Genomic DNA, 25,570 nt, shown 5'->3' with positions numbered 1-25,570 from the left:
AGGTAGTATATAGGAGCACATATTTAAAACAACAGATAATATGTAAGGCAACATAATGGTGAAATCTCTGGTTTCTAACTCATTAGCGAAAGATCTGGGATCACTTTCCTACAATACCACCCTCTTAGCTGAGAAAAAGGCCTTTTTGAATAATTCAGTTTTGCATTGTTTGTGGAAAGCCAGGAGGATGGGGGCTCTCCCGACCTCCTCAGGCAGGCCGTTCCATAGGGTAGAGGCCACCACAGAGAAAGCCTGTGTACAGGCCGCTGTTGGTTTCGCCCATGCACAGGCTGGCACCTGCAAAAGACCCTGTTCAGATGAGCGAAGCTGCCGTGGAGGGACACAGGGAGAGAGGCGATCCCGTAGATATGCTGGACCAAGGCCATGAAGAGCTTTGTATGTAATAACCAATACCTTGAATTGAGCATGGTAACTGATAGGTAGCCAATGGAGTGACTGTAGGATGGGAGTAACATTCAAGCTCCTGCTCGCTCCTGATAATAGTCGAGCTGCAGCATTTTGCACCAATTGGAGCCTCCTAGTTAACAATATATTATTATGTAGTGTTGCCAGGCTTCTGGCTATGCCAGGAGATGTCCTGCTGGTAATCCTTGTTGATCACCATTAAGAAAAATAAAAACTCCAGCATTATCCATGGTGTGTAGTCACTTCTGGGGAAGACCCAGAAATAATATCACATAGTTCTAGAATTCACCAGAAACTCAATGGTAAAATCAGTCCCTTGCGTGACATGTCACTTGCTGATGTCATGGCACATGCAGTGCCATGCTCCTCCCTATGTCCCTTCCCCCAAGTTTCCACCAGGAACATAATACCCAGGTAGTTGTTATAGAAGGTCTTAATATTTAGACTGCCAATCAAACAGCTTATGTCCAATCCCAAAAGAAACTATCTTCTGCCCAGTAATTTCTTGTCCAGTAACTATGAACTCTTGCTGCTTTGCTCTTACTTCAAAAGTAACTGTCCTTTCTTAAATTTTTATTGGTGAGTACATAAAATATTACACAAATTCCCCATCTTACCTAAATTATATCAACCCCCCCTTTCCCCCCCTTATAGACTTCCAACAGCTTTCCAACCCTTAACCCATCTTATTATTTAAATTACTCTTAACTGTAATTTTTCTAAATCTTATATATATTGTATCACTTATTCTAAGCATATTCAAATTCTTCTATATCTCCAATTTACTAATGTATCCAATCTACGTCTCCCTGTTTAACTTATCTGTTTTTAATACATTCTTCTTAATACTAATATTAGCTTAGATTGATTAATAACTAAATTTCCCCATTAATGGTAAAGTTACTTCTCTTTCCCCTTTGTAAAATCACACATTAATAATTCTCAAACTGCCACAGTCCTCCTTTCACATCCCATTTTTTTTCTAGATATTGTTTCAATTTCCCCCAATCTGCAATATATTCTCCTGGATCAAGATCTTTCAGTTTTCTTGTCATTTTGTCCATTTCTGCCATGTACAACAATTTGTAAATCCAATCTTCTATAGTTGGTATTTCTTGCACTTTCCATTTCTGCGCATATAAAAGTCTTGCTGCTGTAATCGTGTAAAATAGCAATGTTCTATACTGCTTTGGAACATCTTCCATTCCCAAGTTCAGTAGCAGCAATTCTGGTTTCCTATTTATTTGGGTTTGCAAAACCTCATTAATTATTTCTATTATATCTCCCCAGTATTGCTTAGCTACCTCACAAGTCCACCACATATGATACAATGATCCTTCATGCTTTTTACATTTCCAGCATTTGTCTGACATATTTGCATTTCCGAGCGCAATCTTCTTAGGCGTTAAATACCACCTATACATCATTTTGTAAACATTCTCTTTAATATTGGTACAAGTTGAAGTCTTCAGAGTGTTTTCCCACAAATATTCCCATGATTCCATTGTTATTTCTTTATGAAAGTTTATTGCCCATTTCACCATCTGAACTTTGACTGTCTCGTCTTCCGTATGCCATTTTAAGAGTATATATTTTCGAAATGTCTTTTTTACCTTCTTGTAAGATCACTTCTAGCTCCGAGTTTTCCAGTCTTATTCCTCCCCTTAAACAGTCCGAGTTGTAAAGATCCCTGATTTGCCTATATTGAAACCATCCATATTGAGGAGATAACTCTTCTTGTGTCTTTATTTTTAATATTCTATGTTCCGTCGACGTTATCTCTTTATAAGTTAAACGTTGTTCATTATAAACAGCTCTCGGATCTATTACTTCATATGGTACCACCCATGAAGGGATACCACTTTCCATGTAATTCTTGTATTTCTTCCAGATTGTGAAAAGGCTTCTTCTAATATAGTGATGCAAAAACATAGAGTCCGCTTTAACTTTATCATACCACAAGTAGGCATGCCATCCAAACAATTTTTTGTGTCCCTCCAAGGCCAGCAATTTACGGTCTTTTAGCGTTATCCAATCTTTTAACCAAGCCAGACAAATTGCTTCATAGTATAATCTTATGTTTGGCAGTTGCAGTCCCCCTCTTTCTTTTGAATCTTGTAATACTTTCATTTTCACCCGGGGTTTCCTGCCTGCCCACACGAAGTCTGAAATTTTTCTTTGCCATTTGTCGAATTGTTTGAAGTCTTGTATAATTGGAATAGTTTGCAGCAAAAACATCACACGTGGTAACACATTCATCTTTACTGCTGCTATTCTTCCCAACCATGACAAATTTAATTTTTTCCATTTTATCAAATCTTTCTATTTGTTGCCACAGTTTCTCGTAATTATTTCTAAATAAATCTATTTTTTTTCACAGTCAGCTCAATTCCTAAATATTTTACTTTATTAGTTACCTCGCAATCTGTTGTCTCCATTAATTCTTGCTGTTTTTGCTTCGTCATATTCTTACACAGTATCTTCGACTTCTTTTTGTTCACATAGAATCCAGCCAGGTCTCCAAATTCCTTTATTTTATCCATTATTTTTGGCATGTTATCTATCGGGTCTTCCACTATCAACATTACATCATCCGCAAATGCTCTGACTTTGTAGGAAAATTCCTTTATTTTTATGCCACGAATTGTATCGTCCTCTCGAATTTGAATCAGCAAAATTTCCAAAATCAAAATAAACCACAATGGAGACAGTGGGCAGCCTTGTCTTGTACCTTTACTTATTTTCAATTTTTTAGTCAAATCATCATTGACTACAATCGCTGCACACTGATCTTTATAAATTCCTTTAACTGCTTGTATGAACTTTTCTCCCATTTGCAGCTTTTCCATAGTGGCAAACATAAAGTCCCAGTTCAAATTGTCAAATGCTTTTTCCGCGTCCACAAAAAAGAAACCAACTTCCCTATCACAGTGCTTGTCGTAGTATTCAATAGCGTTTATTACTGTCCTTAAATTGTCCTTAATTTGTCTATTAGGTAGGAATCCAGCCTGTTCTTCTGCAATAAATTCCAACATCCATCCCTTTAACCTTTCCGCCATAATTTTCACAAATATTTTGTAGTCATTATTCAGCAGCGAAATTGGCCGATAGTTCTTAACATTAGTCAAATCCTGTCCATCTTTCAGGATCAGTGATATATTAGCTTCATTCCATGAATCAGGAATCTTTTGGCCTTGCAAAATTCCATTAATTACCTCCCTTAGAAACGGTGTCAGATCATTGGCCATCATTCTATAAAACTTTGCTGTTATTCCATCCGGTCCAGGCGCTTTCCCTAATTTTGTTGATCGTATAGCTTCTTTTATTTCTTCCTCTGTCACTTCCCTATTTAACTTCTCTTTCCATTCCTCTGAAATTGTTGGAAGCTTCATTTTCTCCAAATATTCCTCTATTGAATCTCTATTCACCTCCTTTTTTTGGTACAGTTTTGCATAAAATTTAAAAAAGGCTCTACTAATGGCAGATTGATCCATCAATATATTATCCTCTTCTCGAATCTTAGTTATGGTTTTCTTCTCCTTTTTTTTCTTTAACTGCCATGCTAAGTATTTCCCAGGTTTATTTGCACCTTCAAACGACTTCTGCTTCATTTTTTTTAAATTCCACTCCAATTCTTTGTTATCCATTGCTGTCAATTGTTCCTGCAGGATTTTCATATCCTGATATATTTTCTTTTTCCCTGGTCTTTTCTTAAGTTGTATCTCTTTGGCTTTAATTTTTTCCATAATTTCAAGTCTCTTTTCTTCCTTTCTCTTCCTAGCTCTTGCATTCAGGTCCATTAGTATTCCTCTAATCACAGCTTTATATGTGTCCCATACCTTATAAGTTGATACATCCTTGTTCAAATTGTACTGTATAAAGAATTTGGTTTCTCTTCGTAAAAACGCAATGTTTTCTTCCGTCTGCAGCAAGTCTTCATTTATCCTCCATCCTCTTCTTTTAGTATTTTTTCCGAATCTCCACATGATTGGATTATGATCTGAGCCTACCTTTGGCATTATCTCCACGTCTCTAGTCCATACCACCAATTCTTTGGAGGGCCAGATCATGTCAATTCTTGGTAGTGTAAAATGTCTTGCAGAGTAAAATGTATATTGTCTATTTTTAGGATTTTGTCTCCTCCATACATCTTCCATTTGTTCAGCTACGGCCATTCTTCCCTTCACTCCTCTCATCTCCATTCTCTGCACATCTGCCAAAGTGTCAGCCGCGTTTTCTACTGCGTTAACTCTCTGCTGTTTAACTTGAAAGTCTTTTTGAACTTGATCCATGTTCTTAGTTAGTTCTGCCATCTCCAATTTAAGTGCCTCTTTAAAATCTTTCAAATTTTTCGCCATCTCTTGCATCATATCTTTAAGCTCTTTATTTCCTTCCGAAACTTTTTTGTCTAAATTTTCCAGCGCCGTTTGCCATTCCTTCTTCGACATCGTGGGGCTAGCTCTACTTCGCTCCCACGAGTCTGCTCTTTTCCTTAACTCCGTGGCGCTACTTTATTATTTTCTTTTATTTTTAAAAGTCCAGATTTAGGTTTTTTTTCTAAAAACTAGTATTTACACAGTCCAAAATGTCGGGCGTCTTTTCTCTATGGTTTTATTTTGAGGCAACCTCCCTTACCCTTGTCAAAGATGGCCTACTTCCGTTTTCCTTGAAGTCGCAGCTTTGCCCTACTCCAAAATGGCGATATTCCACTTCCGTTGTTTACAAGCCGCTTCTCGCCAGTCTCTTTATGGTTCTGACGCACTTCCTGTTCCTTTCCGTTTCACATTAGTTATCGCGATGTTAGAACTTTCTCACAGTCCTCTATCTCTTCCTAGCCGCAGGTATGTAAACAATAATCGTTTTTCCGCGCTAACTTCTCTTTACAATGTCACTTTTTAGTAATTTATTTGCCGGAGTTTTCTCAGTTATATATCAAGTCTCTCGCAGTTTTCTAATTCTCTTTATCACTTTATTTCTTATTGTCCCGTATTGAGAGAGAGCAATCTTTACCTTCTTAAATGTTTCTCTTGGGTTGTAGTCGCTGCTTCGATTATCCAATCGATTCAGGTTCCCTTCTTGGTTTGCTGAAGCTTGGGCATGTAGGTCTTATGCCAAAAATTGACTCCAGAGCCGCTGCAGAGATCTTGGCTACCTTTCTTCGGGTGGGACCTCAAGGGTGGACGGGGGATTGTTGCGTAGAACCCCCCTCACACCCGAGATCAACGCGCCCTCAGGTTCTTGAGTGTACTTGCCTGTTCTCCGCCTGAGAATGGGGCTATGGGCAGTTTGCACCCCTCCAGCCCCTACAAACAGCGGCACGGACAGCTCAGCTCCCTGAGCTGCGTTAGACCTTCATGAATCCCAAACCGGAAGTCAAAAGTAACTGTCCTTTCATGTGTACAGAGACCAAAAAAGAAAGAGATGATAGCCTGTTTAGGAAATATATGAAGGACAAAACTTTTAATCAGCGTTTTTCTTGAAGATATTAAGTCAGTTACTTTAAACTGTAAGAGCTTCCACTTCATTGTTCACTAATTTACTGGAGATAGAATAAGGCTTTTAAATATAGAAAGATGGTACATATAGGTTTGAGAAGTATAGTCATTTTGTCTTCATTTGGTTTACATTATTGTATGAAGATGGAGGTGTAAAAATTGCTAGACAGCCAAACAGTTAATCCTTTAAAATGAGCTTAACTGGCAAAATCCCACAATCTGAGCTGCTTAAGGAATGCCATAGTAAAATAAAACCCCAAAGTGAAAGCTCTTGGCTTTTTAATGGAGTGGTAAGTTCGCTTCTTTTAGTCAGCGTCTTCCTTGAAATGAGCTAAATATGTGGTTCCCAGATGTTTGCGGAGGGACGTATTAGATGATCCCATGTGGTGATCCAGACATAATTCTACCTTTTGGCTTTGTGCATCAGCATTTTGTATTTACTCTTCACATCCTAGTTTCCTGTTTAGCTCCTCTCCACTACTTTGGATCCACAAGAGTGGGTCTGTCTGATGTGCGGAAGAAATCATTGCCTCTCAACATTGTAGATAGAATATTCAAAAAAGCGTTCTTTGCTTACCACAGATCCAAAGAGGGAAGGATACATAAGCTGTGATGAACAGGAAGTAATCCAAGAAGAGAACGTTGAGGACAGAACCGTAACCATGTTCTGGGAAACCAACCACATTTTAGTTTCCTGGGAAACCAGCAGGAAGGTTAGATTGCTGTTGAGGAAAAGTTGGATGATTACAGCTCTCAGAATATTAAGGAAGGCATTAATTAACTCACCTGCTAATAGAATAAGCTTTTCTTGGCAAGCTATCACCAGCCAAGATGGGCATAGATCCAGTTTGTTACTGATCATTCTTTTGCCCCAAGTGCATCCTGAGGATTGGTGGGTGCTTGAGGCAGAAACACATCCAAATAAACAGTGGCATATCTATTTATTAGCTACCATTAAAGATGAAGAGGCACTTTATGACTCACAGTTATTATCACAGTTACATGACTCTCTTCTCCTTAGATATTTCTAAGTCAGTTGGACAAATCTTTGGAAGTTTTATATACCCATACTGTGTTTATTTTTTCCCATTGAAGTATTCTGCTTTAGCTTCTATATGTGTCATCTTGATATCACATGACTATTATCCTCCATGAACTTGTAAATAGATCTTCAGTCTTTCCTGGCTGGTAGCAATGTTGGTATTTTGGCATCGTGAATGTCTGTTCCCAGCACTTATATAAAAATTAAGTTACAAAATAATGGCCAGTAATTTTTGTAGGGCAAGTTTGCATAATGTTTTAGCCAAAAGTCATGATCTAGCACACAGCTGTAATCTTGTCTTCATGGCGATGATATTGTAGTGCAGATATAAGGAATAGACATACGGCAAGAAAATATCAAAATAATTTCTATCAAAAGTCAAGTATTAGGCTGTTCCTTGTCTCCTTTCCTCATACTTGCTTTAGGAGAAAGAACCCGTTTCTAAAATGAGACATCTCAGTACTGAGTGACAAGCTATTGATGACAGAGTAGCAGCTTTACTGTTGTGACTTGGGAGAATATGGACTTTCAAATATGTTGATTTTGGTGGTGGGAGTAGCAGTGGGATTTTGCAAATATTTTCTGTCTTTAATTTTCATTTGAAGAAGGTTGGCAAGAAAGAAAACTGATGTAACTGATTTTGTTTAGTAGGATTCCAGGGTTAAGCTCCTTTTGTCAAATCTGTCAAAGAGAGCTCGACTCTCAAAAGCTTATACTCTGGAAAATGTCGTTGGTCTTTAAGTTGCCACTGGACTTGAGTCTTGCTTTTCTACTACAGAACAACATGGGTACCCATCTGTAACTTCATTTGTTTTTATTTCAAATGTGGAGCATGAGTAAAAACATACTTACTAATATGTACAAATTGACTTACCACTAACATGGGCAATATTGGAAAGTATTTTAAAAGGAATAACAGGAAGCAAGGACCTTGAAAATTTCTTAAGGGAGGGATTGTGCATAGAGTAAGCATGTTCTCCAAGGCCAAATACCCCAGGTAGGATTCCCTTGCAATTTAAGGGTGCTTGGGGTATGTAAAATTGGACTTTGAAAGCATAGTGTGTGCATTCTTTCAACCCAGTGTTTCTCCCCCTTTTAGTTTAGATTAAAGGGAAGCCAATGAAAAACTTCTTCTTTCCCTTCAGCCTAATTTCCAGCCCTAACCGTTTGAGGATTGCTTCTAGTTGCCCCAAAAATGAAGGGGGAGGGGTAGCTGAAATGTTTATAAAACTCAGCCGACTCCCGTTGTTATAGCACATTAGTTTTAATATATCATAGTCCTAAAAAATAGATGTGTATGTTCACACTGTGGTGGGGTTTGAGGTAAAATCCCTTTTCATGCAAACTAGTTATGCAATTACAGTATTGTCCAGCTTTAAGACCACAGATATAAAGAGCAATTTAAAAAAAAACTTAAAGCTGTGTTGCTGCCACCATTCCTTGGCAGCCCTCTGCTAGCTCTGAAGGTTTGTGGAGTTGTTCCTCAATACCTTTTATGTAGGTTTAGAGACTTTCTCCTGCACTGTGCTTTCCAGTGGTGCTTTTAAGTACATCTATGCACCATGTACTCTTTAATATAGAACATGACATAATGGTGGCCCATGGGGAATTGAGGTGGAGGCAGGGATGATAATTTGGAAAGCCCATTCCACCTGCCCCTAATTATTATGCAAATACCCAGGTTTTCAAGACGGTTACCTCCCCAGCTGACTCATTGTTCAGGGCTGGTCAGAGCATATTTGGTCTCATCAGGCTATGGAGAAAAGGCCATGGGAGTATGATAAGTCATATTTTTCAGGGAGTTCCCTGAGTAGGTGAAAACCCCTACTTTGACAGTGGGTGGCTTGGTTTTGCTACTTTTGAAATTGGCATGAGGGTCAATCACTCTGCTGTTAGGTACAGAAACAATGCTGTTCAATGCAATCTAAAAACCTGATAATTGAACCATTAGTACAAGTATGCATTCATTGTTCATTGGTAGGGCTAGATGACATTGTCACAGATTTGCCCTTTTGTGGAGATACAGTAGTCAGGGCTGGGGCATCCAGCTGTTAGTTAAAGTACTTGGATACCTGAGCGTACTATACGCCTTTGATCCACTACAAAGGGGAGAATATTCATCTAGAATGTATGCTCTAACAGAAAATAATTGGCTCCTTAGGCAACCATGTCTTTCTGTTTTATTTTATTAAGGCTAGGAATGGCAGAAAAATATACAAGCATAATCAAGCATGGTTAGGCATGTTAAAAGCATAAAATCCACGTGTTCCCAAAATCCAGTTTTTTTCTCTGAGGAGGAGAAAAACAGCTTAGCCTTGAATTACATGCTCTCAGGCAAGTCTTTTAGTTCCAGATAGGAAAACATGTAAAGTTTAGACTCTCAGAACTGAAGAAATGCAAAACAAATCAGTTCTGATACATAGGCCTTGAGCCTTATGCAGACATATAAGCCTGGGTCTCCAGTATTTTTCTTTTAACTGAAATGGTCACAGAGCTGAAAAAGTATATTAAAGTTTACTTTGGAAAATTCTAGTGGAGGCCTCTGCATTACAACCGAATAACATTGAATGTTAAGCTGCTTTGAGTATTTGAACCAATCTGTGTTAAACTAAGGATGGATTCACATAATTGACTTTTTCCAGCGTAAGTTATATTTGAATGAATGGAAATTGATTGGCATGGTAGGTAAATAATATCAGTCAAAACTTGCATATTCTTTCAATTGACATTGGGTCAGTAAAATCGGTTAGTGGCTGTTTTGTTGTCTTTCTAGCACCAAGACTAGGAAATTCTGATGCAGACTAGAATGTGGACAGATTGCAAGGTTGGAGAATGCGATGGGGAACAAAAGGCCAAACATGTTCTCTTCATTGTAAGCAGAAGTGGTGAAAATAGCTATGGGCTCTAGAGCTTGCATTCAAACCCTTGTTAAGGTTTACCACACTTGGAAAGTAATCGTCCATTAGAAATAAGCAAATCCTCTTTCTGCTTCTGTGCTCTGGCTGGGGTCCTTACTGGTAGCCTAACTGGGTTAAGACTTGAGCTAGTTTCAGTGGCCCCAAGTGATCTGTCTCATCCATTTATTTATTGGGTATATCTTTATTTCACAAAATCCCAAAACTGGGTTTTCAGCCTAACTGACAAATCAAAATTGCAAATGTCAATAAAAGTTTAATGTAAGGGAAGTCTTACTGAGCTTGATCCAGGCATTATGGAGAAATCCCTAGTTAAATCTTCTTTCTTTAGTTCCTTTTAACAAGATTTGGAAGCTGGAATCATAGAATCATAGGGTTGAAAGGTACCTCTAGGGTCTTCTAGTCCAACCCCTGCACAATGCAAGAAAATCACAACTACCTCCCCTCTCCACACCCCCAGTGACCTCTGCTTCATGCCTTGAATATGGCAAAACACTATCAGGATCCCTAGCCAAACTGGCCTGGGGAAAATTGCTACCTGGCCCTAAGGTGGTGATTGGCCTTACTCTGGGCATGTAAGAAGGGGCCACAAAAACTAAGCACTGATGTAACCCTTCCTGCACTCCCTCTCGTGTTCTGCCTAGGTTCACAGAATCGGCATTGCTGTCAGATGGCCATCTAGCCTCTGCTTAAAACCCTCCAAAGAAGGAGAGCCCATCACCTCCTGAAGAAGCCTGTTCCACTGAGGGACTGCTCTAACTGTCAGGAAGTTCTTCTTAATGTTTGGCTGAAAACTCTTTTGATTTAATTTCAACCCGTTGGTTCTGGTCCGACCTCCTCACCATCTTCATTGCCCTCTTCTAGACATGTTCCAGCTTGTTTTGGAGGGAGAGGGCTATTAGCTGGATCCAGACATGGCATATGGATGCTACCTGCTTTCTGTTCTCCCATCACCATTTTGCCTCTCTTTCCACCCTTGTCCTTATTGGAGTATCTCCAGCAGAAGGGAGTGGCAGGGCTTCAAAGCACATGAACATCTCAAATGTGCAAGTGAAATGATAATGCAGCTCTCTATATAATATAATAAGGTATAATATAATAGTATAGCAATTAAGAGTGTCAGATTACCGTCTAGGAGACCCAGGTTCAAAACCCAACTCTGCCATGGACATTTGGGTTACCTTGTTGTAGTCACACTCTCTTAGCACAGCGTTGTTGGGAGGAGGATGACAAGATTTTAAACTGCTTTGGAGGAGGAGAACAATGTATGTTGCTTTGGATCCCTGTTGGGGAGAAAGGTGAGGTGTAAAAGACTAACTAAGGCCGTTTCCTCATGGTCTAAAAATAGCACAAGACTTACCGAAGGCTGGCTTCCTCATGATTTTTAACACCATCTGCTTACAAAACGCCACAAATCACGTTTGTGACGTTTTGTAAACGGACTGTGTCAAACATCATGTTAGGAAGCCGGCAGCCTTCTGTGAGTCTTGCGCTCAGGGTGGATTTGATTGAAATCAAACTGATTTAAATCACGATTTAAATCACGATTTAAATCACTAGTCAGTAAGGCTTGATTTAAATCATAGTTTTCTACATAAATACTAATTCTTGCTGGTATAACTTTAATATGCAAGTAGATGCCTGCCTTACCGATAGGTAAAGGAACTTCATTAAAGTATTCCCAAACTGGGTCTCTTTTACGGCCTGCTGCCATTATAGGTTTTTTCCTCCAAGGAAAAAATGTGATAAACCTCAGGTCATACACACAAAAGATTCAAAGACTTATTGTGCTCAAAAAGTTTCACTTTCATTTTGTACTGCTTGCCCCTCCCTCCTCACACTTAGTTTTTTCTTGTGCAGATCTATTCCACTCCAGACAATCAGAAAAATATTGTTTCTATTCACTGAACTTCTTGAAACTTAGCACTGAAGGGGTTGATTCTGTCTTCATAGGTTTGTAGAACAATAGGATTAAGGTCTTTTTCTCAACTCTGTTCATGTTATAACATTTTTGCTGTGAAGAAGAGGCATGTGATCTCTGCTGAGCTGACACAAATTCAGTTTTGAGAACTGCAAAACCAAGCATCTGTGATAATATCTTGTAGGCAGAGAAACTGCCCAATAATCTTACAAAAACCTCTGGAAGAGCATGACATTGTGAATGGATTAATGGAATTTATTTACCAAAAACATTAAACATATACAGCCTTATTCTACATAATTAAAAACTAATCTTTATTTCATGATGGAATAACCTTTGGATGGTAATATATTTTCCTCAAAAAGCATTTTATGTAAAAAAAAAATCCAATTTAAATTAAAAAAATCCAATTTAAATCAAAAAAATCCAATTTAAATTAAAAAATCTGATTTTTTTATTTTTTAAAAAAAATCATTGATTTTTATCCACCCTGCTTGCGCTATTTATAGACCGTGGGGAAACAGCCTAACTTAACACACACAACTAAATATGCATCTCTTCTCCATCCTGCAGTGCTTCCTGTAGCATCCTGGTTTGAATAAATTTTGAGTTTTTAGAGGGCAATATTGATTGCAACACAATAGAATAATACAATGTGTATGGATCATGGCATCAGACTTGGCCAGGACTGCAGTGGCATATACTATTTTGTCCACTTATCACCTAGCTCTGCCCTCTATGTTTCATGATTGCATTGTGTCATGCTGGATAAAGTTGTAGCCAGGCCTGAAAGGATAGTTGATTAGCCATTCCTGAGATGTTCCCTTTTGGAATTCCAACTTTAACTTGAAGAGGGCTCAGACATGTCCAGCAGGGGCAATCCAGTATAATGGTTAGGATGAGAATTGAGGGAACCAGGGCCAGTTTGCTGTGTGGCTTCGCAGCTCACTGTGATGCACTCTGACTAACTAACCTCAAAGGACTGTTATGAGGATAAAATGTTGAGGGGAGAGCTAAGGAGTTCCAGGTGGCATGCATGGAAGAAGGATTAGGATAGAAATGCAATATAGATATAGAATACTTTCCTGCTCACAAGTTAAAAGGTTCTTTATCCCACGTCAGGCATCTTAAAGTTAATCATTACCAGTAGCAGAATAAGCAACATGTTGTCCTATTTCCTACATGTTCAAGTTGTTCATTTTTGCATGTAACCTGCACATGCACCTGCACCCCACACATGAACCCTTCAAATGGCATTATTCAGATAGCCTAATAGAGTTGCCAAATGTACTACTTCCAAGCTATTTATCTGTAGAATTTTAATCCCTTTGCTTTTCTGCTGCCTTTGAGATAATTTAGCATAAGAAGTCTTTTTTTAAAATGCAAGTTGGTTTGGGGAATTGCCAGCTACATTAAATCCTATTAAAAATCATAGCTTTGCTTCTAAACCACTATAAAAATAACCCTCACGTTTCCACACAAATAAAATTCCCAGTGTCTCTGAGCAATCATAAAGTGAACAAGCAGTGTGCTCTGGAGTCAGCTCAGTTGCACATTGTCATAACTCTGTTAGAAATTTGACATTAGTCCTTCGTTTGTTTTTGTGCATGGGCCGAAACAGAATGCCAGCAGGGAATCCCTTTAGACAAATAGACCATTGCTTCCAGTGTCTGTGCAGTAGATTTTGTTTCTTGAAAAGGTTGGCAACTTTTTTTTGTATTTTTAGAGGTACTTTGTAACATTTTGTTTTGTTTAGAAAGTTGAGCTTTGTTCAGTGGACCTAGTTCATTATAAAGTCATGGTGGTTGAACTCCGGCCTTATCCTTTCCTTTGCACATCAGTTACTGTACCCCAACTTTGATGCACATACTCGAGAAGTTACAGTCCTTACTATGCTCAAATGTATCTGTATTGCAATATCATTTATTATTCCAACCATTGTGGTCATAATAAAATCTAAAGCAGTAATACCACATTAAAGGTATTTTTAAAGCTTTGTAAATCATTTCTAGCATTCAGAAAATGGGAATCTGAAGACTTTTCATACAAGTTTTTAGGGAAAGAAACCACAATTAATTTTGCCATTCACCAAATTAATCTCATACCATTTCCTTGATTTCTAAGTAGCCACCACAATTTGCCACAAATTTGTCATGATTAGGCATTAAAACTAATAATCCATCAGTCTCTTATAAATAGTAGCAATTCAAGTGTGCAGATTTATGCTAACATTTTAAATGAAAGATGTGTTAATAGCAACTAGCACCATCTCTTTTTCGTCACCATTTCTTCACCTGTAATTACATTCTGTGCTAATAACAGTGCCATATACCTGTCCTATTGCTCATCAGTGCCATGTGCCTTCAGCTTCTGTTATACCCAACTGGAAGTGGTTCAGTTTCCACTAAATGTAGTGTGTTGTGCCACAATATAGCACATAGAAAGAATAGCAGAATCATCTGGGATACCAGAAGATGGCTCTATGTACCTCTCCATCCAGTGATATTTATATGTGAGATGTGCAAATTGTGTTCAAGGTATCCTGTAATATATTAGGCTTATAATTAATTTTTAGGAAGTTCAAAGAACAGGTATCTTAATGCCTTCACAAATTAGCTGGGAAAATGTTAATGCTACAATTTCCTTCATGGTGTGTGTGCCGGGGGGGGGGGAGGGTTCTTATGGGGGGAGCTTAAAATTAAGCTTTGTAGTTTGAATGTGAGATTTATTTTGTGATGCCGTGATCTGAGGTTATTAATGTTTCCACATGGAAAGTTAAGACTTTTAAAAATTTATAATGCTACCTGCTGGTTAACATTAAAATAGGGCTTGATTTGGCTTCCTGCTTTGTACATTGTAATTCAACAGAATCTTGAGCCATAATTGTAGAAGCTGGAATAGAAAAAGGCAGGCACAGTCTATGAACAGGCAAGTGACAATGTGAGGGAGTAAGATGAATGGCAAATAAAAGAAGCCAAACAATATGCAAGCCGGTAGCTTGGCATGTAAAATTAAATCAGTGAGACAATCCTGAATGTGGACCAAAACCCAAGATCAGAGACAGATGTCGAACTCATGCAATAAGTTAAGACTGTATGTAGCTAAAGGGCACAGTTTCCAAGATGAAAACTGCAATAGAGTGGAGTGTGTGGTTTGAACAATTGAAACAGATGCTGGAAGGTAAACACCATAGTAAACTGTGGCAGGTGTAAGCCTATGTGTCAAGCCACAGTAGGGACTGGCTGTGCTAGAAGATTAAGAAGAGGTTACATACATCTCTGTAGTAGCATATATCTAATGCAGATCCTTAAATCTGAGAAATGGGACCACTTCAGAAGCAACATTTTTTAACATATTAAAGGCTTTCCCTGGCAACATAAAAGTGCTGCATATTAACTAGTATGGGGAGTGTGTGAACACACAAAGAACAGTTGAGGTGGACCTGTCTCACTTTCTAATGTTTGAGAGAGGTGAGTGGTTTGCTATGGGAAAATGTTGGGGTCCTTGGTAAGTTGTATATTCCTCTTGGTTTTCTGCCAAAACTTTGTACCACCACCCCTTAAATGTTAGTGAATTCACTTATTTGGGTTTTATTTCCAGCATATGCAGATGACAATCCAGGCTCTCCAAGATGAGCTAAGGATCCAGAGGGACCTGAATCAGCTATTCCAGCAAGATAGCAACAGTAGACCTAATGAGCCTTTTGTAACAGAGCTTACAGAGGAAAACTTCCAGCGGCTTCATGCGGAGCATGAGCGGCAGGCCAAGGAACTCTTTTTGTTACGTAAAACTTTGGAAGAAATGGAGCTGAGGATTGAAACACAGAAGCAAACCTTAAATGCTCGTGATGAGTCTATCAAAAAGTTATTGGAAATGTTGCAGAGCAAAGGGCTGTCTGCAAAAGCCACAGAGGAGGATCATGAGCGGACCAGACGGTTGGCTGAGGCAGAGATGCATGTTCACCACCTGGAAACCTTGCTGGAACAGAAGGAAAAGGAGAACAACTTGCTAAGAGAGGTGAATAGTGGTCCTTGTATGAAAGCTTCCTCCCTTTCAGTATTTACTTTCCTCTTTTGACATAGGAACTGCAGGTTAAAACTATATTGGATTCCACTTTCTATTTTATTTTATTTTTAAAAAAATATATATTTATTGCGCACCTTTCTCAGTGGTACTCATGGCAGATTACACAGAGTAAGTCAATACAATCAACAGGATGAGGTATACAATGAGTAATGCAATAGAATATGTATTGTAGTAATCTGGAATCAAGCAGAAAACTGACTTCCTGTGTATTTGATGGTTATTGTAACCTGAGAAAATAAAATTAGAGATCATTCACAAAACTAAGTTTGTTCAATCTTACCTTAATTTTCCTTGTCTGTTTTGAGATTCTCTGCAAAGGGCTAATCATAAACAGCAGTCCTGAGGCATCTTAAAGATAAGTCAAATTTTATTCTTGCACACACCTCTGTGTATAAAAATTAACTCTAGCCTACAAACTGTATCCTAGAATAAAATGTTAATTTTTAATGTCACAAGAATCCTGTTTATCTTTCCCCCAACAAATTAACATGGATTTTTCTATGATAAGGAGGTCCTTGTTTATTTCTTTAAGTTGTTACACAATACATACTGAATGCTTTGTAGAGCTGTAGAAAGTAAGTCTACATCTAGTAATAAGCATAGCTTCACTACAGAATTGCTTACTGTAAATAACTCATTCTGATCACAGTGCATAGAAAATCTAGGTATCTCTGTCAGCTGCATCAAAGTACTTTTATGACAGAAACTAATACATGTGTAATTGAAGGCATCCTACTACTGAAGTCTGAAAATTAGGTATTTTACCTTAACTTGGAACATGAAGTCTATCTCAAAATAGTGACCTGAACATAAAGAACAGAATACTGGGGTATCGAATTTGAAGCCCTCCTGTGTTTGGGGGGCAGGAATTTATAGTGGACAGGGTCATGACTGAAAATAAGTCACATATGTCTGGAACTTTATGGGTTTTAACAGTTCTTGAAAGGGATAAGAAGAATAGTGGGAAGTACTTTGTAAGCAGCATGGCAAGCTGTATTTACTATTTATATATAAAGATACCAGTTGCTTGAATCAATAGAAGATACTGCTGTACATTGATCTGTGTGTGTGGTGGTATTGTGAAAAGCATAAATGAACAGCATTTAGAAGTACTGGAGAAAATCTTGGCAGTGGTAATATGTGCTTGCTCTTCAGTTTCCATGGAAACAGTTAGTTTGCTGTTTGAAAGCGTATTTGATGAAATCACTTTCTGCCATTTTCTGAAATAACTGTTGCCTTTTGGAGTGTTGCATTCTCCATCGCCAATTTAGTGTACACAGTTCACAAAAGTATGGTAAAATAGTTCACAAACAGTTCACAAAATTATGGTAAAATGCAGCTGAATAACCCTGTGGACAGTAACCTGCAAACAAGTATTAACTATCACACTGCCTACAAAAAAATAGATTGACAAAGGAAATTTCATGTATTCAAGTGAAGCCAAAGGTTAGGCAGACAACAGACAACTAGTTCTTGGCTAAAGAGAGTTGAGTAAGGGATATTTTTTAGTTATGATGTTTTATAGATTTGCTGTTCAGCTGTACAAAACCAGTACAGTATTCTATGTTGTTATTCCTCCTCTCTGTCTCTGGAGAGAACCGTTTTAGAGGTGTAGAATACCATCGTTTTGAAATGTTAAGCTAGAAGTAGCTTGCCACAGTATCCAATTAATGTATTCTTGTGGCTCTGAATTTGTCAGTAGATGTTGATGAGTACCTGCAAAAGCTTCTGAACACTTTTCAAGGACAATTTAGGCAACTTTTGAACATTGCTGCTTCTGGATTGGTAGAAAATTATGATAAGTGATGTTATTGGCATTCTTATGAATTCAGCTAATAGAGGCACAGACAGATGCAGGTGTTCAGGATTTCTGATAAGGAAGATTAGTTTTAATTCCTGTGTACATCTCTTTAAAAGTTTTTACAAGTTTCTATTCAGAATAAGAGTTCAAAGTTCAGAGGGATTGTTGCTGCAAGTAAAAAGTTACTGTTGCAGAGCTGACAAGCCATTTTTGTCCACCCCTCCCCCGCCCCCCGTCTGTCATGCCAATAAAGCAGCCAAAGGTCTTAAAATCTCCAATTTCTGACAGTACTGGGGTGTTCTGTGAGGTATATGATGATACTTATATTAAAATCTTTAATTTCTGACAGTACTGCGATGTTCTGATGATCCTTATATTCCGAACAGTAAGAGCATAAACAGACTTAACATGCTTATGCTGGGATTTTCCACTCCACCTTACATTCCTTGGTCTTTTCTTCTAGTCCAGGTTGTTGAGAGTGTCCAACATCTGTTCTCTGCATGCTTTAAAGAGGGTGTTGTTGATTAGTATCAGTGCTTACACTGAGAATTGGAAATGACCTATTTAAGGTATACTAAAAACTGATTTCACACATGCCACTTTGATTCTCTTTCACCTGATGTGGGAGCAGTGCACATGTGAAAGTCAGAAATGCAGTTTTAAATGTGTCAGGAATGAGAGGAGGGGAGAGGGAAAAGAACCCTGCAAGTTTAGCAAAAGGAAAAAGAAACACAGCAGAAACTGCCATGCTCCCCTGATGCTAGCTTTGCAATCTCATACTCTTCCCTCTACTGTATGAAGTCTCTCAATGTGTTAATGTAAGTAAAGAGGCATCTCATTTCCACTCACACCTGTGGTGCAGATAGATGCAGATCTCTCACTTAGTTGTCTGTACCCTATTTTTCTCCATATCCCCATTTTCCAAATCCTTAAGATTCTGTATTTTTTTTCTTTTAAAGAAGGCTATGTATGTACCAGGATTGATGCATGTAGTAATATTTTAATTACAAAAAAAAAAATCTGACGAGGAATTCCAGAGGAAAGATCTCTTCACATAATCTTTCCAACTCAATATAAATTTGAGTAATACATGGTAGCATTGTATAGTGGTTAATGTCAGCCTAGGACCTAGGAGACCCATATTTGAATTCCTCGTTCTGCCATGGAAATTTACTGACTGACCTCAGGCCAGTTGTATACTCTTAGCCTAACCTGTGAGGATAAAATGGAGGAAAGAATTATCTAAGTTGCTTTGCAATAAAGTAAATTAATATGTGCAGATTCTGCATCCTCGAGTCTACCTGCTGGGGTATGAAGTGCTTTGGGATAGATACAGAGGTATCGGGGCACGGATTTCAGAATCAAATTCTTTGGATGTAAGAAGCCATAGAACCTTCATCTGTAATTCTTGTGGGTGCAGAAACACCTGCTGGTGAATCAGTTTCTGTACTCTACAGCTGTTCCTTCAGAACTGTGACCCTCCCATGTCTGATTGTTCTGATTGAAGCTGTTATCAGTCTGATAACAGTAGCCATTCACATACTGGAGAAAGTAGAGAGATATGTTTAGGGATACTGGTTTGATGGAAGCTTCATCTATGCTCTGCCCTCCCCCAGTACCCCCCACTTTTTCATGAGAGTAGGATTTATCCCATCTGCAATGGTATTGCTAGTCATAGTCACTTTCCTCATAGAACTCAGTGGAGGTCTCTGAGAGCTGAGTTTGCTCTGATAATTATAAACCTTATCTGGTGATGCTTGGGTATAATGAATCCAAGGAAATGGTTTTTATAAAGCTGCTCTCTCTCCCAAGTGAATTAAGCAAAAAGTTGAGATCCTGTGTGCACTTGTGTGCAATAAGAGAAAGTCCATGCTTGTTCTGAGTGTTGATTGCTTGGTTGAGAAACTGAGCCTTATACCTGACTCTTAGTCTTAGTTCATCTTCGTTCTTCTGTGCCTCCACACATGGGTACTGCGCACGCGCAGGCCAGCCGCCGGAAGATTTTTTATCGCTTTCCCAGCTCCGAAGGGGCCGTTTGCCGCGCGCCTCAGCGACCGTTTCCCGCCCAAACGGTCACATGCTCCTCCAGCGGCCAACGGCCCCTTCCCTCAGTTCTCTTCTTGCCGCCGCTTGAGGAGAACGTTCGCTTGTAGCTCCGTGCTTCTTTGTGCCTTTGGATTGCTTTCTCGTGACTGACTTGGATCTGGATTTGACTTCTCTTCTGCTTACTGATTTGGACGGACTGATCTTGGTGAAGTATTTGACCCGGACTGTTTTTGACTTCGCGTGTGTTTTTGCCCCTCGGAATGGCTTCTACGGCCCTGTTTAAGCACTGTGCCCGGTGCCGTGCTAAAATGGCTCAAACGGATGGGCATAGCCTTTGCCTGCTTTGCCTGGGGGAGGAACATGTAGTCCCCACTTGCAAGATCTGCCAGGGCTTTACGCATAAAGCCAGGCAGGAGCGGTCCGCCCGCCTCAAGGCTTCACTGTGGCAGCGGGTCTTGGACGCCCCTGGGCCCTCCGAGGCGGAGAAACCCGGGGCCGCGGAGAAGGCTGGCCGAACCCCCACCCATGCCGGAAGCCGGTCTCGAGCGGGCTCTGTAACCTCTTCAAAATCGGTGGCTACATCCCGCCCGGCGGACAAGCCGGCGTCGAGGGCAAGCTCGGTGGCGAGGTCTGCGAAGTCCCCGCACAAGTCGGCGTCGGTGAGGTCGGAACCGGGGAGGTCGACTCCGAGACCGGAACCGGGCGAGTCGGATCCGATACGGTCAGCCCCGGCGTCGATCGAAGGGCCTGCGGCAGTCCCGGGACCGGAGGCTGCACGGAAGGCGTCGACCAAGAGGACATCGGTTCCGAAAGCTTCCTCCGAATCGGTTCCGAAGAAGAAGGCTAAGAAGACCAAGCATCGCTCTCGGTCCCCTCGGCGCCGGCCTGCAGAGGAGGTGGTCCTGGTGTCTCCACCTACGCCATCACCTCACCTAGACTCCCCTGACCGTCCCCTCCTTGAGGAAGAGGTGCCGGATCCGGGGGCCTATGTGGTCCTGTCAAGTGGGCGGCGTTCGCCAACACCGGAATCGAGCCCGGCTCCGCGTCGTCGGATTCGAGAGACGACCAGGGATCCTTCGCCTGCACAGTCTGCCCGTAGCCAGCGGTATTGGTCGGAGGGGAGTGTCGGATCCGAGCGAGTCGGATCCGAGCGGTCCGTGGCTGCGCGTCACCAGCAGGCTACAGGTCTACCAGAGGCCTATCGGTGCCAGTGGAAAGGGGCTCCACCTGGCTTCAGGTCATCGGATCCGGGGCCGTCGTCGTCTAGCCGTCGTGAGTGGTTGCCCCCACCCTTCCCAGGAGACGAAGTGTCAGCTCTTGCGTCTGATGAGGATGACGAGGATGCGGGGTCCGGCTACCGCTCTGAGTCGTTCTCTGAGCCATCTCCGGATGACAATGTCGGCCCAACCACCAGCTCTCCCTTCGAGGACCTGCGGATTTATGCAGACCAAATGGCCCGCATGTCCAAAGCCTTGGAGATTGACGTATCTTCCGTGGTCCCGAAGACGAAGGACAAGTTGCTGTGCAGAATCTATGGGGAGAACCCGGCTACAGTAGGTTTTCCTATGTTGGAGGGCTTGGAGGAGATCATCGACAAGGTCTGGAAGTCACCATCTGACCTGCCTGCCACGTCCAAACGCATCGAACAGATGTATAAGATCAAACAGGGGACGTGGCAGTCTCTCATCAAGCACCCTCCACCGTCATCCCTGATAGCCGAGGAGATTCAGCACAAGAGGTCGGGGTCCTCCTCCGTCCCACCGGATAAGGAGGGAAAGAAGATGGACGCGCTGGGTAGACGTCAGTACTCAGTCGCTGCTTTAGCCCTCCGGATAGCCAACTATCAAACGATTATGGCGGGCTATCAGCTCTACTTATGGGAAACAATGCAGAACAAAATGGCTATTCCCTTATGAAACAGCAAATAGAAGAGGGAAAAAAACAATCCACAGGGAATACAATACTAGTCTACAAAATTACAAAAATGTATTCAGAGTGCAAAGGCTACAAAATTTCATCACTGTGTTCAAATAAATACTCTTAATACAATTTCCAGGCACATACATGAACAATACAATACTTTTAACATAATCATATAGGGCACATTGCAGTGGACATCCACAGTTTCCACAGTCTTTTTGAAATAATTATAACAATTCTTTCCAGGGCTCCCCTTGGCAAGTGAATGGTGAAGCCCAGCCGTGAAGCAGACTCCAACCCACGCTCAATCTGGGGCCGGCTATCTGTGGCAGATATCGGAATCCTTCATCAGGAGCGTGTGGAATGCTTTACAGCAGAAAAGGAAACTTCCAATGTATTCAAATCCTGCATGCCCAAAACATAAACTTGAAAATCTCTTATGCGTGTTATGAGTATTTATTTGAACACAGTGATGAAATTTTGTAGCCTTTGCACTCTGAATACATTTTTGTAATTTTGTAGACTAGTATTGTATTCCCTGTGGATTGTTTTTTTCCCTCTTCTATTTGCTACTTATGGGAAAAGCTGGCGAACTATGTCACTGACCTCCCTGCTGACAAGAAGGCGGTGGTTTCGTTGCTGCAGACGGAGGCAGTACGATTATCGAAACAACAGATGAATGCTGGGAGTCATGCGGCTGACACGGCTGCTCGGGGTATGGCGTCAGCGGTGCTTCTGAGGAGGCACTCGTGGTTGCGGTCGACTGCCCTCCCGCAGGAGGTGAAGGCCAAGATTGAACGTTTGCCCTTTGAGGGTGACTCCCTCTTCTCTACCACCACCGACGAGGCGCTTAAAAAGAAGAAGGAGGACCGGCAGACGGCACGCTCCCTGGGGGTCACTCCGACGGACAGGTCCACGTTCAAGCCTCGGTACTCGTCGAGGTATAACCCCTACCAGTACCGCAGCAGATATCAACCCCGTCCGTACTATCAGCAGTACCCTACCTCGCAGCGCCAGTATACCCCAGCGCAACACCAGGGCAGGAGGCGTAGGCCATTCAAGCCCCGCTCGTCTCAACCTCCACCCCAGCAAAAAGATCCGCAAGGGGCTGGAAGGCAGTTCTGAAGACCCGGCCCTGCGGCAGCCCTGAACTTTTCGGACAGACTCAGTCCTTTTTTGTCTGAATGGGAGTCAATAACATCTGACTCATGGGTCTTAACGATTGTTGATAAGGGGTACGGGCTGAAATTCACTGAACTGCCGATGTGTACTTCACCGCTGAGAGCGGTGAATAATACCTTGATTGAGCTGGAGGATGAAATTAGGTCCCTCTTGGCTAAGGGTGCTGTGGAAGAGGTGCCATTTGTGGAGTCTGAGAAGGGTTTCTTTTCCCGGTTCTTCCTGGTCCCTAAGAAGGATGGGGGTCTACGTCCCATTTTGGATCTTAGGGGCCTAAATGCCTTTCTAAGGGTCACCAAGTTTAGGATGATCACACTGCCTGCTGTAATTGCCCTGTTGAAGAAGGGGGATTGGTTCGCTGTCCTGGATTTAAAGGACGCGTATTTCCACGTGGGGATCTTGGAGGAGCACAGGAGATTTCTGTGCTTCGTTTACAAGCAGCGGGTATTCCGTTACAAGGTTCTCCCCTTCGGCCTTTCCACAGCCCCACGTGTGTTTACTAAGTGCGTGGCTCCTGTGGTTTCCTTTCTTCGAGAGCGGGGCTGTACCATCTACCCCTATCTCGATGATTGGCTTATAACAGCGGACTCGGAGGTTAAGCTGCTGCAAGATGTGGCATTGGTGCTAGACACTTGCGAACACTTGGGCCTCCTGGTTAATTTTGAAAAATCTAAGCTGACACCTAGCCGTGTTGTGCCTTATATTGGGGCAGTGTTCGACTCATTGGAGGCCAAGGCTTTATTGCCTCCGGAGCGGGCATGTTCCTTGAAGAGACTGGTAACCCTGTTTAAACGGAATCGTTATCAGCCAGTGCGCATGATTCAATGCTTGCTAGGGCATATGGCTGCTGCCACCCCGGTGGTCCCTTTTGCGCGGCTGCGGATGCGCCCGCTTCAGAATTGGTTTGTGAGGAGATACAATGCTTTACAGCATCCTCCGACTGCTAAATTCTCTGTTCCCAGAGCCGTTATATCCTCTCTTGACTGGTGGTTGTCAGATATTAATTTGTTTAAAGGGACCCCATTTGGTTTCCATCATCCCGAGTTCTCCGTAACCACGGACGCCTCTCTGCAGGGGTGGGGGGCTTTCTGTGGGGAGCTATGTGTTCAGGATGTGTGGTCTGAGAGAGAAAAGGGTCTCCATATTAATGTGCTTGAACTGAGGGCTGTTCGTTTTGCACTTATGTCGTTCACAGCAATCTTGCAGAACCATCAGGTGCTGGTGCAGACGGACAACACTACCGCTATGTATTACCTGAACCAACAGGGCAGCACGGTGTCCATGATCCTCTGCAGGGAGGCCACGCTCATTTGGGAATGGGCGATCAGGAATGGGGTGACGCTTCGCGCCATTCATGTAGCTGGGTCGGACAATGTGCAGGCGGACACTCTCAGCAGGGTACACATGCTGAATCACGAGTGGGGGCTCAACGCAAAGTACGTTGGGCCGATCTTTCGGAAATGGGGTCGCCCGAGCATAGACGTGTTTGCGACATCAGCGAACACCAAGGCCGAGGTTTTTTGTTCTCGGGCAGGAAGCGACCCCCTTTCTATTGGGGATGCCTTCCAATTTACTTGGGCCCGGGGACTACATTACATGTTTCCGCCCTTCCCTCTCATACCCAGAGTGCTGTGCAAGGTGGAGAGGGACAACACGGACTGCATCTTAGTGGCTCCGTTCTGGCCACGGCAGCTCTGGTTCCCGAAGCTGCTGGAGATGTCCGGCCGAACTTACGTGGCCCTTCCGCCCCGGAGGGATCTCCTCCTACACGGGGAGCTCTTCCACCACGAGCCCAGGAAACTACACCTGACCGCTTGGCGGATTCGGCCCCGTCCCTAGGCTTCTCTGAGCCAGTCGAGAAGGTCCTACTGAACGCTAGGAAGCCCTCCACATGGCGTGCCTACAAGGCGAAGTGGAGTAGGTTTGAGGCTTGGGCCGCCTCTAGGAAGGTGGCGCCTCTGGATAGCCCCTTGGGGATGGTCTTGGATTATCTTTGCGAGCTGAAGGACCAGGGCCTTAGTGTAGCATCTCTGAAGGTGCACCTTGCGGCCATCTCTGCGTTCCATGATCGGGTGGATGGCTGCACGGTTTTTTCTCACCAGAAGTCCCGCCAGTTTTTGAAGGGGATGCTCAATCTTTACCCGCCTGTGTCACCCCCTGTGCCCCAGTGGTCTCTCTCCCTGGTCCTGGCTAGGTTGATGTTGCCCCCTTTTGAGCCTTTGGCTACGTGCCCTCTGGACTTGCTCTCCTACAAGGTGGCGTTCCTCGTGGCGATCACTTCTGCCAGACGGGTCAGCGAACTGGCTGCTCTTAGGGCAGACCCCCCGTTCCTTCGCTTTCATGCGAATAAGGTGGTCTTGCGACCGTGTCTTTCGTTCCTGCCCAAGGTGGTGTCAACCTTCCACCTTTCACAAGAGATTTCTCTGCCTGTATTTTTCCCTGAAGCTTCTACTAAGGGGGAAAAGGCCCTCCACAGCTTGGATCTGCGGAGGGCTTTGGCTTTTTATTTGGAGAGGACAAGGGTGTTCCGGAACAGTCCCTACCTTTTTGTGTGTTTCGGGGCGAAGGACAAGGGCCGCAGGGCGTCTGCACAGACGGTGTCACGTTGGATTGTGACAGCCATTGTGAAGGCCTACGTCACGGCTAAGGTGGACTGTCCTTTGGGTGTCAGGGCTCACTCCACACGGTCCCAGGCGGCATCTTCGGCACTGCTCAGGGGTATACCTTTAGCTAATATTT

The 25,570-nt window shown here is 42.2% G+C and overlaps 1 protein-coding gene across 2 annotated transcripts in view; it reads left to right on the top strand.

The window, feature by feature from the left end:
* The window catches only part of ERC1 (ELKS/RAB6-interacting/CAST family member 1), a 261,544-nt gene that overhangs the window by 24,459 nt on the left and 211,515 nt on the right, over positions 1–25,570 (top strand). For both annotated transcript variants that reach the window (XM_054988425.1, XM_054988424.1), the window contains exon 3: positions 15,400–15,816. In XM_054988425.1, coding sequence (XP_054844400.1) covers positions 15,400–15,816 — 417 coding nt within the window. The remainder of the gene's footprint in view (positions 1–15,399; positions 15,817–25,570) is intronic.

The sequence above is a fragment of the Eublepharis macularius genome, chromosome 9, assembly GCF_028583425.1.
Source record: "Eublepharis macularius isolate TG4126 chromosome 9, MPM_Emac_v1.0, whole genome shotgun sequence".
Classification (NCBI taxonomy): domain Eukaryota; kingdom Metazoa; phylum Chordata; class Lepidosauria; order Squamata; family Eublepharidae; genus Eublepharis; species Eublepharis macularius.
Note: the sequence above shows the minus strand (reverse complement) of the source record. Positions and strands in the feature narration are given on the sequence as shown.